This window comes from Phalangium opilio, unplaced genomic scaffold (assembly GCF_054372755.1).
Source record: "Phalangium opilio isolate 3A_F unplaced genomic scaffold, DU_Popi_V2 ptg000093l_1, whole genome shotgun sequence".
Lineage (NCBI taxonomy): Eukaryota > Metazoa > Arthropoda > Arachnida > Opiliones > Phalangiidae > Phalangium > Phalangium opilio.
Genome location: NW_028324198.1, coordinates 5934522 through 5948150, shown reverse-complemented (window position 1 = coordinate 5948150; position 13629 = coordinate 5934522). Strand labels below are relative to the sequence as shown.

The 13629-nt window shown below is 38.0% G+C and overlaps 2 protein-coding genes across 2 annotated transcripts; one reads left to right on the top strand and one right to left on the bottom strand.

Annotated features, from left to right (window-relative positions):
* Nucleotides 1-1258: 1258 nt before the first annotated feature.
* On the bottom strand, nucleotides 1259-2087 carry LOC149640755 (uncharacterized). Its single transcript, XM_089850660.1, has 3 exons — nucleotides 2030-2087; nucleotides 1550-1940; nucleotides 1259-1491 (listed from the first exon to the last, which is right to left on the bottom strand). The coding sequence occupies exons 2-3, from the start codon at nucleotides 1656-1658 to the stop codon at nucleotides 1280-1282; spliced, it is 321 nt and encodes a 106-aa protein (XP_089706786.1). The 5' UTR covers nucleotides 1659-1940; nucleotides 2030-2087; the 3' UTR covers nucleotides 1259-1279.
* A 1074-nt stretch (nucleotides 2088-3161) lies between these two features.
* On the top strand, nucleotides 3162-4286 carry LOC149640754 (uncharacterized). The gene has a single exon (XM_089850707.1). The coding sequence runs from the start codon at nucleotides 3162-3164 to the stop codon at nucleotides 4284-4286; it is 1125 nt and encodes a 374-aa protein (XP_089706833.1).
* Nucleotides 4287-13629: the final 9343 nt, after the last annotated feature.

Sequence of the window (13629 nt, the reverse complement as noted above, 5' to 3'; positions counted from 1 at the left end):
GGTTCATACCAATTAGCTATAGGTCAAGACCTCTTCCTTGCTTTAAGTCAGTCAACCGTGAGTCGATGTGTCACAACAGTGAGCAAAGCAATCGTTGATATTTTAGCTCCCGATTACATTCGATTTCCAGTGACAGAAGATCAAATCATGGCTAATAAGATTGGGTACTTTGGTGTAAATGAGTTAAAAAGTTCCTACATTAATTATAGATCATGAATATTTTAATCCAAAGATTCAGCAAAGTAGCGCAATTTCCAGGCATCATTGGTGCTATTGATGGTACACAGATTGCAATTGTAGCTCCATCAATCAATGATGAACATTTTAGAGAGTATCTTTACGTTAATCGAAAAGGGTTCCACGCTCTTAATGTTCAAATTGTAAGGTTTAATAACTATTCACTTATTTTAAAGGCGTCTCAAATTATATTTTTCCAATTCTAAACTTGAAAACTAGGTTTGTGACCACAAAATGTGTATTTTAAATTGTAATGCTAAATTTCCTGGGTCAGCTCATGATTCCCATGTTTACCGTATCTCACAACTCTCAACCCATCTAGAGAGGCAATATCTTAATGGAAAAAAGGATTGTTGGCTTATAGGTATGAATATATTTAAGCAATGTGCACTATTTTATTTACCCATATATTATGTTAGGCGATAGTGGCTACCCCCTGAAACCCTGGCTTTTAACACCAATAACCCATACTCCAAGAGGATCACCCGAAAAGAGATATGACTCCGCTATTACAAAAACGCGTCAAATTGTTGAATGCACAATTGGAGTTTTGAAGCAAGTTTTTCGTTGCCTATTATTGCATCGCACACTACATTACCACCCTACAGCTGCTGCTCAAATTGTTTATTCTTGTTGTACACTGCACAACATGCGTCGAGATGAAGGCCACCGTGATTCTGATGACGAGTTTTCGGACACTGACACTTCTAGTGATAGTGACACGGATGATGAAGACCTTGATGCGAGAAGAAGGATGCGGAGAAGACTAAGAATAAGAAGAAGACAACAAAGAATTGAAAGGAGGGCCTTGGTCTTAGATGTTCCCCAATATGTGCCTGGGCCAAATGACACTTGGCTTCGTGGGGGACAAGCAGTACGCGAACATCTTGTAAGACGCTTTCGATGAAGTACCCCAAAATGTTTTTTATGAATCATTAAGCTGATCAATTATATATTTGTTGTGTGTTAAAAGAACAAGCATTATTGTCAAAATTAGCATGTCAAACGCAAATAAAACAACTTTTCATCTATTAAATTTTTTTTATTTATCCTTGTCCATATATTTACTGGCAATGTCAGAAAATATTAAAAGAAATTTTTCTAAGGAATTAGCTTTCATTTGCTCGATCTTGTTCCTTTCCTCCATGGCAGTTTGGATTCCCTTTAATATGGCGTTTTTACTACTTTCCATTTCTTTTAATGTTTCGGTCGCCTTTTCATAATTCTCGCTGTTCTCTGTTCGTGCATGCTTCCCTATTTTAAACATAAACTTATTTATAAACATAATTTGAAATGACAAGGAAATGATTACTTCTTTTTCTACTAAACGTTGGTGCTTCATCCGTTTCTGTTACATTTGGAACTGGGGTTTCCTGCGCTGTGCTACTTTCTAGTTTAAAAAGGCTCAGTAATGCTTGCATATAATGTATATAAATTGAAGTAGTGGATTTAAATCATAATTTAAACGTACCATTTTTCCTCTTCAAGTTGTTACTACATTCGCCACTTACTATTGGTTGAGATGTTATTAAAACATCTTGAACCGTAAATGTAGCCCCTGTAACTGTGGGAAAAACGTCCTGAAGGAAGCTGCATCCAGCAGTTTCTTCAATCGCTTCAATGGCACTTGGTTTTGCAGTGACAGTATTGGGTTCAGTAGTAATGCTTACTTCTTCAAAGTTAGTGGGCATGGGAACCTGAGGCTGACATTTATTATAAAAGAAACATATAAACTCTTATACTTATATATTAAACACCCTTATACTGATATTTAACAAACAACCCTTCTTACCTCTTGAAGACAGTGTTCTTAGAAACCAAACTCCACCACCTGTGAGTTTCCTTCAACACACATGGCCCCTATAATATTAAGCAAACGCTTCTCCATATCAGTGAGTTCAAGTGATGTTTTTTTGCCTCCGCCAGTTCCACTTTGTGAATTTTTAATACTGGCAGCCTTGTTTTTTTGTGTCGGACTTCCAATCAGCCCACGACTAAATGTTTTTGTTAGTAACATACATAGATATATATTTTCACATGCAACTTCTAACTTCGACAGAACTAATACTAAATTGATTCGCTTCATATCGATATAAGAAGCTGATTTGAGGTATGCACAAATTACTGACCTTCTTCCATTTTTTGACATCTTTCACAGACCCTGATCCATCTGCATTTAATGTATCAGCCAGAAGCGACCACAAGTTATCTTGGGCAAATTTAGTAAATTCAGCAGTTAATCTGCCAGACACTAATTCAGGGTGCGATTCCATATAGTCCAAAATAATTATCCGTTGTCTATCTGACACTTTAGGACCACGTGGAGGCATTGTCTACTTGGGAAATTGTTTTGTTGAATTATTTTAGATACAATCAATACCAAGGCTTCGTGAAATTAGAAACAATTTCTGTCTTAACTCTCTTCTCTTTTTTTCGAAACGAATAGTATTAATTTAACTATATAATATAATTCTTACCTAAGTATTCTTCTCTATAAATGTAGGTTTTTTCTGTCAACATTAATCAAACGCTCAGCGGGAAAATAACGCACCGTCCACAATTATATCACAACAACAAGTGTGAAAAAGTGTCTGCAGACGAATTCATTCCCTTTGATTGGTCCCATTGAAAGTTCACGTGATCGGAAACGAGAGATACTAGCAGTAGGAAAAAAAACTACTATCCCTCCATACCGAAAATCGTTTTCTCTCTACCTAACGATCTTGCTCAAACGAACGTGGTTAAAATGGGCCTTAGAATCGCTACTAAAAGAATCGGTAGACGCCTTTCGTTTGGGGCTGTTCGGTTGGCCTTTCGTTCAGTTTTTTTCGGTAGCTTGAACGAACGCCTCAGAATAGGACCCCAGTTTTGAATCAAAGCATCCAGTTATTTTAAATAAAAACCAAGAGCTTTCACGAAAATTAATGCAAAGATCTCACGAGGAATTTCTTCACTCTGGTATACAAGCTACCGCTTCACAAGCAAGAGAAAAATACTGGGTGATTGCCGGACGTCAATTAGCCAGAACTATTGTCAGAAATTGCACCAAATGCAAAAGGTACGCGGCTAAGCCAGCCACTGCCCCTACTGGACTACTACCAAAAGACCGAATTACGCAATCGGAACCTTTCGCTGTTGTTGGAGTAGACTTCGCGGGCCCACTTCTAGTAAAAATGGGAAATACCACAGAGAAGGCATATATCTGCCTGTACACCTGCGCTACAACAAGAGCGTTACACCTGGAATTAGTTCCATCCCTAAGTACCTACGAATTCCTGATGGCATTGAGAAGAGCTATTTCTAGACGAGGTGTACCATCCATTATCTATTCTGATAATGCCAAGACCTTTAAACGCGCAAAATCAGATTTAGATATCATGTGGGACAAAATTAATGACGATCAACTTAAGCAATTTTTTGCGAACAAAAGAATTCAGTGGAAGTCAATAGTGGAAAAAGCCCCTTGGGCTGGTGGATTTTACGAAAGAATGGTAAAAACGACGAAGTTTATACTGAGAAAAGTACTGGGAAAGGCAGCCCTTACGTACCAAGAGACGGAAACCGTACTTCTTGAAACCGAAGGCGTAATAAACTCGAGGCCCGTGACATACCTTTATAATGACGCAAACGAGCCCGAGCCTCTGTCGCCCTCACAATTTCTTATTGGAAAAAGAATAAGTTGCCTGCCACCACAACTACCACCTACAGCGCAGCTCCCCTCAAGTCAAACGGACTTTGCTAGAAGATTAAAGCACAGAAACGCGTTAATGGAAAGGCTATGGAAAAGATGGCGACAGGAATATCTTTTGGAACTCAGAAACGCTCACCACATCTATCTAGCTAAAAACAAAGAAAAAGTCAAAATAGGCGACGTCATGCTTGTGCATGAAGAAAAAATTCCCAAACATATGTGGAAATTAGGAGTAGTGACGGAAGTCATGTTAGGAAGAGATGGGGAAATAAGAGCTTGTTGGGTTAAAGTAGGAAACAATATCATTAGAAGGCCCATTCAGCTGCTGTACGCCTTAGAAATAAATAGGTTTGATTAAAAAAAAATAATAGAAAAATAATTAAAAATTTCTGTAACTTTAAAATTTTGAATGTTCAATATCATGTAATCATTGTAAAAAAAAAAATTTGAATCTGTATTGTAATACATACGTATTACCCGGGGGAGTGTAAATACTTCCATTAAATTTATATCAAATTCCCACTATTAAAATTAAAATTACAAATAAAAATACTCAAATAAAAGCGTAAAATCCCCCCCCCCTTTTGTTAAAAAAAATATATATATAAGACCCCAAAACTGGTACCCTCTTGGACAAAATCGTTAAAAAAGAAATAAAAAACAGGTATACCTACGTCACTGGGTTTCAACAAAAATTTCCGTGGCTCAGGCCAAAATTTACCCCCTTCTTTTTTATTTGTATGCACTAAGACCTCTCTGCTAAGACCACCCCTAAGAAAAAATTTGTAAAACCGAAGCCAGAGAGTGGTGGAGGTTAAAGAAACCCCTTATCTCACCTTTTCTATCACAAAAAATAAACTGTTCAAAACCACTGGTTTTCGAAAGAAAATCTTTGGCTTGAGACTCTCTCTCCTGACTCGAAAGGGAAGGGTCATCCAAAAATAAAGAAAATGTTAACAAGTTGGGAAAACCAAAATATTACCTCTCCGAGTCAAGACGACTACTTTCAAACTTATTTACCCAGATATGGAAATGTTTCTTAAGTTAAAATTTATGAAATATTAAAGCAGTATACAAAGCATAGCAAATTTACTGTAAATCAGACGACATTTTACATCCAATAATGATATACTTGTACACATTAAAATCATCCGATGGGGGAAAAACGGGTCATCGGCGTTTTATAAATGACGCTAGCGCAATAAAGCGTGCAAGGTACCAAGGCTTAACAAAAATTGTAGGATAACATATTTATAGAGATAGATAACAACTTTTATAATTAAAATTAGAAACTAACATATCCCTTAAAATTCTCGCGTGATCAACTGGTTTCACGCCAATTAAATAGCTATAGTCCCATACAGCTATTTGTATTAATTCCTCCATGGTTTTTTCGCCAAGCTGAGAACTACGCGTTTTACGTCACGTTATCAAAAAAGCAGACTATTTTCTTTGAAGACCGCGCTAGCTCAGCGCTAAGCACCGTGACGTCAAAATTCAAAAACAAAATCCCTGGGCCGCGTTCAGCAGAGCCACCATGATTATAAATCTAAGCCTAATTATTTAAAAGTGTATTTAACTTTCGGCTCACTCTGAACCGTTAATGTCTCTGCATTACAGAAACGAAAACTAAACCCAAACTTTTACTTTTTGGTTCACTAGGCCTATTGACAAATAAGAGTTCATTTGACCAACATAGCAGCGTTGTGCTTGTATTCACTATGATTTTAGAAAGGATTATGCTATAAACAGATGTAGTATAGCTTAAGTAATATATAAACATCCATTTTAAATAATAATATTAAAAAAAATCTTTGGAATATCAAAATGAAATAGAGCTTTAAAGCTACAAAAGTACTAAATGCATCATAATTACGAAAAATATTTCCACATATTCAGTTTATATTAAGGATAAAGGGAATATTATGGTTGTGTTGGATTTCTTTACACATCAAAACGAAACGAACTTCTAACGCAGCGCACTACTGTAACAACGGACGGACACATACAGACAAAAACATAGACTGCTTTTAACTCTTTCCGTATTAATTTTAAATTGAGAAACAAGATTATCTTAAATATTAAAATAAATATAATTAATATTTAATATTTTCTTCGTTAGTTATTCGCCTTATTGAACGTTACATCGTTTTAAAAAAGAACAATTAAACATTCTTGAGAGACTTGACTAATATTGGCGTTTGAAATGAAGCATACGCCGGTTGCTTCGCCTTACTAAAATAGGTAGTATATAAGGGTTTCGAATCGCATCCATGGATAAGAACAGCGCAATTGCGTGAACCTTTGGTGGAAGCCCCACCTTAGGGAGGCCGGACGTTTCTCGTAACCCTGGCCGATCGCCGCGTATGTCTTAACCTTAACGATGATGATGGAGTAGAAGCCAGGTGTGCAGACTGGTGTCCATGTGGGATGGACAAAAACAATGACCAGAAGATGGTGGTGTGTAGAAACCAGTGTGTACAGATTGGTGTCCATGTGGGATTGACAAAAACAAAGACCAGAAGATGGTGGTGTTAGAAGCCAGGTGTACAGACTGGTGTCCATGTGGGATGGACAAAGAGCAGATGACGGTGGTGATTAGAAGCCAGTGTGGACAGACTGGTGTCCATGTGGGATGGACAAAGACCACAAGAGGGTGGGGATTAGAAGCCAGTGTGTACAGACTGGTGTCCATGTGGGATGGACAAAGACCAGAGGCTGGTGATGTTAGACAGGCAATGGAGTAATAGCCTGTAAGTGTAATACAATTTTCGAAATTTCCGGAAATTGAGAACACGTTTGCTCCGATTTGCAAACTGCGAACGCGGTCACGTGGGTGTAACAACAGACAGACACACACACACACACACCCACCCACACACACACACACACACACACACACAGACACGTCGAAATTAGAACCTCTCCGTGACATACGTCACTCGGAGAGGTAACAATCACGGAGTATGGACGGAAGAATATAACCTTTGACCTTTTTGCATTGTATTGCATTATACATTTTGTCGTTGATTTCCCGTATTATGAAAGACCAACCGTTTACGGTCATTTGAAAGAGAGCCTGCGCTTGTCATTTATCCCAAAATTAACTTCACTACATTGAATTTAGTAACTAACGATATCAATAAAAAGCACTCGTCTCTACCCCCTACCGTATTTCAGAGAGTCACACACTTGAAACTTCATTTTATCATTTATCGCAAATCAAATATACAATTCTGTTTTAAATAACTAACAGTATCAATACTCGTTCTATATTAACTTTGAAACAAGAATGAAAACTTCAAATCTATGATCCGATAACGATTAGCCCTTTCACTGATCTAATTGCTACCATGATGCTTTCTTCTATTATAAAATCTAAATTTGATTATTTAAACGTGTATTTAACTTTCGGTTCACTCTGAACCGTTAATGTCCCTTCATTACAGACACGATAATCAAAACCCAGAGTTTACTCCACCTCAGGTCTCAATTATTTACTCTTTGGTTCACTAAGCCTATTGCGGATCAATCTTGATTTACCCGACAGAATCGAGGCCATAGCTTTCGTCTTGAAATACCTAAACCAAGGATTATTCTATATACAGATGTAGTATAGCTTAAGTAATATATAAACAGCCATTTCAAATAATAATATTAAAAAACATCCTTGGAATATCAAAATGAAACAGAGCTTTAAAGCTACAAATGTACTAAATGCATCGTAATTACGAAAAAGATTTCCACATATTCACTTTATATTATGGAAAAAGTGAATATTAAGGTTCTGTAGGATTTCTTAACACATCAAAACAAAGCGAACCGCTAACTCGGCGCACTATACTAGTGTGATAACGGACGGACACACACAGACAAAAAATAGACTGCTTTTTAACTCTTTCCGTATTAATTTTGAATTGAGAAAAGAGATTATCTTAAATATTAAAATAAATATAATTAATATGTAATATTTTCTTCGTTAGTTGTTCGCCTTATTGAGCGTTACATCGTTTTAAAAAAGAATAATTAAACAACCTTGAGAGACTTGACTAATATTGACGTTTGAATTGAAGGATATGACTGTTGTTTCGACTTACTCAAATAGGTAGTATATAAAGGATTCGAATCGCAGCTGTAGATAAGAACATCGCAATTGCGTGAACCTTGGAGGAAGACCCCTCCATTGGAAGGCTAGACGTTTCTCGTAACCCTAGCCGATCGCCGCGTATGTCTTAACCTTAAGGATGATGGTGGTGTTAGAAGCCAGGTGTACAGACTGGTGTCCATGTGGGATGGACAAAAACAAAGACCAGAAGATGGTGGTGTTAGAAGCCAGGTGTACAGACTGGTGTCCATGTGGGATGGACAAAAACAAAGACCAGAAGATGGTGGTGTTAGAAGCCAGGTGTACAGACTGGTGTCCATGTGGGATGGACAAAAACAAAGACCAGAAGATGGTGGTGTTAGAAGCCAGGTGTACAGACTGGTGTCCATGTGGGATGGACAAAAACAAAGACCAGAAGATGGTGGTGTTAGAAGCTAGGTGTACAGACTGGTGTCCATGTGGGATGGACAAAAACAAAGACCAGAAGATGGTGGTGTTAGAAGCCAGGTGTACAGACTGGTGTCCATGTGGAATGGACAAAGACGAGAAGGTGGTGGTGTTTAGAAGCCAGTAAGTACAAACTGGTGTCGATGTGGAATGGGCGAAAGACTAGAAGATGGTGGTGTTTAGAAGTTAGTAAGTTCAGATTGGTGTCCATGTGGGGTGGACAAATGAACAGAGTTGTTAGACAGGCAATGGAGTAATAGCCTGTAAGTGGAATACAATTTCCGGGACTGTAAATGCAGTCTGGAAATTGAATACACGTTTGCTCCGATTTGCAAACTGCGAACGCGGTCACGTGGGTGTAACAACGGACAGACAGACACACACACAGACAGACAGACAGACACACAGACACGTCGAAATTAGAACCTCTCCGTGACATACGTCACTCGGAGAGGTAAAAACTTAAAATATCAGCGGAAATAATGTCATTCCACCTAAACTAAAAGAAATAAAAGATAGAAAAATAAGTAGTAAGCTTTTTCAGTCGGGCGATCTACTAAGAATTAAAGTCTCTCCCAAGAGTACAAAATAAATAGAAAAAATATAAAATCGGCGATAATTAAAAAATCGGATTATACTAGCAAATCAGAAAAATCGCAAAAATAAAATAAACAAAAAACTGCTGGGTATCTTCAGAGGGCAAGTAATGGAAAGTAGTTAATAAAAAATTGGGAAAGCATTTACTTCATAGTACCACTAGTTTAATTTATCGTTAATTCGTTTAGATAGTTTACTGAATAGAATTGCACTTAATTCTGTAGTACGTTGCTCCTGTTGGGAGTTTTGGAAGTTGGAGTGGTTATTTAAATGAATATGGTATTCAAAATCCTGGGGTTAAAGTTAAATTCCGAGCGGGTAAATTAGTTGATTGGAATATCCGAGGAAGTTGGGGGTAATATCCGAGGGAGTTGAAGGGAATAACCGAGGGAGTTGAAGGGAATATCCGAGGGAATTGAAGGGAATAACCGAGGGAGTTGAAGGGAATAACCGAGGGAGTTGAAGGGAATAACCGAGGGAGTTGAAGGGAATAACCGAGGGAGTTGAAGGGAATAACCGAGGGAGTTGAAGGGAATAACCGAGGGAGTTGAAGGGAATAACCGAGGGAGTTGAAGGGAATATCCGAGGGAGTTGAAGGGAATATCCGAGGGAGTTGAAGGGAATATCCGAGGGAGTTGAAGGGAATATCCGAGGGAGTTGAAGGGAATAACCGAGGGAGTATAAGGGAATATCCGAGGGAGTTGATGGGAATAACCGAGGGAGTTGAAGGGAATAACCGAGGGAGTTGAAGGGAATATCCGAGGGAGTTGAAGGGAATATCCGAGGGAGTTGAAGGGAATATCCGAGGGAGTTGAAGGGAATATCCGAGGGAGTTGAAGGGAATATCCGAGGGAGTTGAAGGGAATATCCGAGGGAGTTGAAGGGAATATCCGAGGGAGTTGAAGGGAATATCCAAGGGAGTTGAAGGGAATATCCGAGGGAGTTGAAGGGAATATCCGAGGGAGTTGAAGGGAATATCCGAGGGAGTTGAAGTGAATAACCGAGGCAGTTGAAGGGAATAACCGAGGTAGTTGAAGGGAATATCCGAGGGAGTTGAAGGGAATAACCGTGGGAGTTGATGGGAATAACCGAGGGAGTTGAAGGGACTAACCGAGGGAGTTGAAGGGAATAACCGAGGGAGTTGAAGGGAATAACCGAGGGAGTTGAAGGGAATAACTGAGGGAGTTGAAGGGAATATACCAGAGAGTTGAAGGGAATATACCAGAGAGTTGAAGGGAATATCCGAGGGAGTTGAAGGGAGTATCCAAGGGAGCTAAAAGGAATACCCGCAAGAATTGAAGGGAATTTCCGAAGTCAATTACATACATTAATTTCTAATGATATTCTTAAGAACCTTAAGGACTTATCTCTTAAGACAATTGCATACAATATTTTCTAGTGATTTTCTCAAACATTTTATCATGAAATTTTTTCTTTTCAATGAAGAACGTACTTTAATTTTCAAATAATACTCTCATTAATAATGTATTATATGCGGTCTTTTCGAATACAAAAGGGGGCTGTTATCCCCTTTCTTATATTTGATAAAGGGGTTCGTTTCCTCTTTAAGCACAGTCACAATTATTGAACTGTGTATATCAGTACTTGTGGGGAAGATTTTAGAAGTGTTGGTTGAGTTGCTATTTAGTTGACAACATTATGAAAACTTGATGTGTTTGAAACCTTTTGAAAGGATAATTCTCGGAAATTAAAAAAGAAAGAGTCATTTGATTAAATTTACACGATATCCCTCAAAATAATAAATGCATGATAAAATGTTTAAGGAAAATGGAATTGTTGTTGAAAAATCTAAGATAAGTAATTTTTTATTTCAATTAATTTATAGGAAACTAATCCATTAGCAGTTAAATCAGGTGATTGAATTAAATTCTAAAGAGTAGTAAAATATGGATTGGCTTTATAATTCAATAGAAATAAAATAATATCCGCGCTTCAGACAACTGGAAAAACTCTTATCGTTTTGTTTTTAAGGCTTGGGCAAACCAATTTTTAGACCTGTGCACAAAAATATTTTTTAGACCTGTGCCCAAAAAGATTCCGCAGACGTGTTTACAGATTCCTTTAACTTAAGAAATACCGAAGACATGTGCACCAACACATGCCAAAGTTGTACATACACATGTCATAGAGTTGTGCACAAACACATGTCATAGAGTTGTGCACCAACGCATGTCATAGAGTTGTGCACCAACGCATTTCATAGAGTTGTGTACCAACGCATGTCATAGAGTTGTGCAAAACCTCATGTCATAGAGTTGTGCACCAACTCATGTCATATAGTTATGCATCAACTCATGTCATTTAGTTGTGCACCAACTCATATCATATAATTGTGCACCGACACATGTCATATAATTGTGCACCGACACGTGTAGAGTTGTGCACCGACACGTGTAGAGTTGTGCACCGACACGTGTAGAGTTGTGCACCGACACGTGTAGAGTTGTGCACCGACACGTGTAGAGTTGTGCACCGACACGTGTAGAGTTGTGAACCGACACGTGTAGAGTTGTGCACCGACACGTGTAGAGTTGTGCACCGACACGTGTAGAGTTGTGCACCGATGGGTAATATAGCTTAATTACCAGTGTTCGGTAATCTACCTTAATTACCAGTGTTCGGTAATCTACCTTAATTACCAGTGTTCGGTAATCTACCTTAATTACCAGTGTTCGGTAATCTACCTTAATTACCAGTGTTCGGTAATCTACCTTAATTAGCTGTAATAGCTAAACTAGCTTAATTAGCTGCTATCGCTAATCTAGCTAAATTAGGTGTAATCGCTAATCTAGCTTAATTACCTGTAATCGTTAATCTAGCTTAATTAGTCATAGACTTTTGCACTAACAGAATTCAGAGATTCATAGACTTGGGCAAAGCTTTTTCTTAAATAAATTAGATTTGAAACGAGCTTATGGACTCGCTAACTATTCATAATATTTTAACTTCAATAGAGCATTTCATCCATTAAACTTGAAATAGAATCACACCAAATCTTATATTCAACCACTAAACGCTAATAAAGGCGAGTTTCGAATGTGTTGTCAATTTGTAATAAAACAGTGTATCATTGAAAAAATCGCAAATCGAGGTATTTTTGAAAAATTTAAACACAACATACTTAAGCTTAATTTTTGTGAATAAAAAGTAGAAAAGGGCCTAATATAAAGATCATACGTTCATTTAAAAGCATTTTCAATCCTAAGAAATGTATAGTTTTTGTAGTATACGTACCACAATTTGGCCTTATTTTTAAAAAAATCCCATGTTATTTCTATGGGAATTTTCCAGTTTTTTGCCAAAAAGGCTGATTAATTTTATGTAAATGAAAACCACCCTTAGCAACTTTATTTTTTATAAAATAAACTATTAAATGAATCTCTTTGAAATTTTAACCACATATTCAGGACCCGGATTTCAGTTCTGTGGAAATTTTTCAAAACAGTTTACAGAACACAAAGAAAGTTAGAGCCAATCAAATAACCTTCCTTATACATTAGAGGCAGTATGAAGTCTTATCTAAGAGAGCTACCGCTCTCCTAGAATAATCTTCTTACCTCCAAACAAGATTTGGTTGGGTTAGGTTAGGTTTGGTTAGTTTAGGTTTGTTTTGAATGGGTTGGGCTAGGTTAGGTTTGGTTAAGTAAGGTATGGTTTGGTTAAATTTGGCTGGTTAAAAAATACTGAAGTGATGATATTTTTTAAATTGACACTTTCGTGCCCAGAGACCCAATTGTTTCGGGACCAATTTGTCTCGAGAACAAAGTGTCCCGAGACCCATTTCCCCAAAACCAAAGTGTCCCGAGACCCATTTGCTCCAAGACCCAATTGTCTCGATACCCTTTTCCCCCCAAGACCCAATTGTCTCGAGACCCAATTGTCCTGAGAACATTGTGTCCCTAGACCAATTTGTATCGGAACCCATTTGTCCCAAGACCAAATCGGCGAGACCAAATTGTCGCGTACCGGTTGTCTAAAGACATTTGAACAAGGTAACTAGTTTGATGAAAAGACAGAAATAGCAAAAGAAGGATAATCGAGATTTACGAGCAACTCGTTAAGTGTCAACGCGTAAAAGTGGAGAAAAAGCATTTCGCTACTTCGGCCCAAATTTATACTGTTTTCAAGCTAAGATGATCTTATAGCGGGCCATTTGGGTTTAAAATGAACTTGGGAGGAATTTATGAGAAGATTCTTTGGGCCCGAGTATCTAAATATGTATTTTCCAGCGCCGACTCTCAAAGCCAAATAGGCAGTCTTAAAAAACCGAGGGGAGTCCTCAAATCAATTCCACTGCTGTACGCACCGTTTCAACGAATTGGAGTTGATTATTTCGGCCCGTAAGTAGTGGTATCAGAGGGCGGAAACCGGTATACTGTATCATAAATGGATCATATCACAGCACCCTAGAAGTACTGGACGTATAACATCGCTGTGCATCAGCATTGTTTCCCAGCACTGAAGGGAAAAGGGTATAAGCGAACTAAACCAAAGGACTGACTTTGGTGCGAAAGAAATTTTTAAAAAGCGG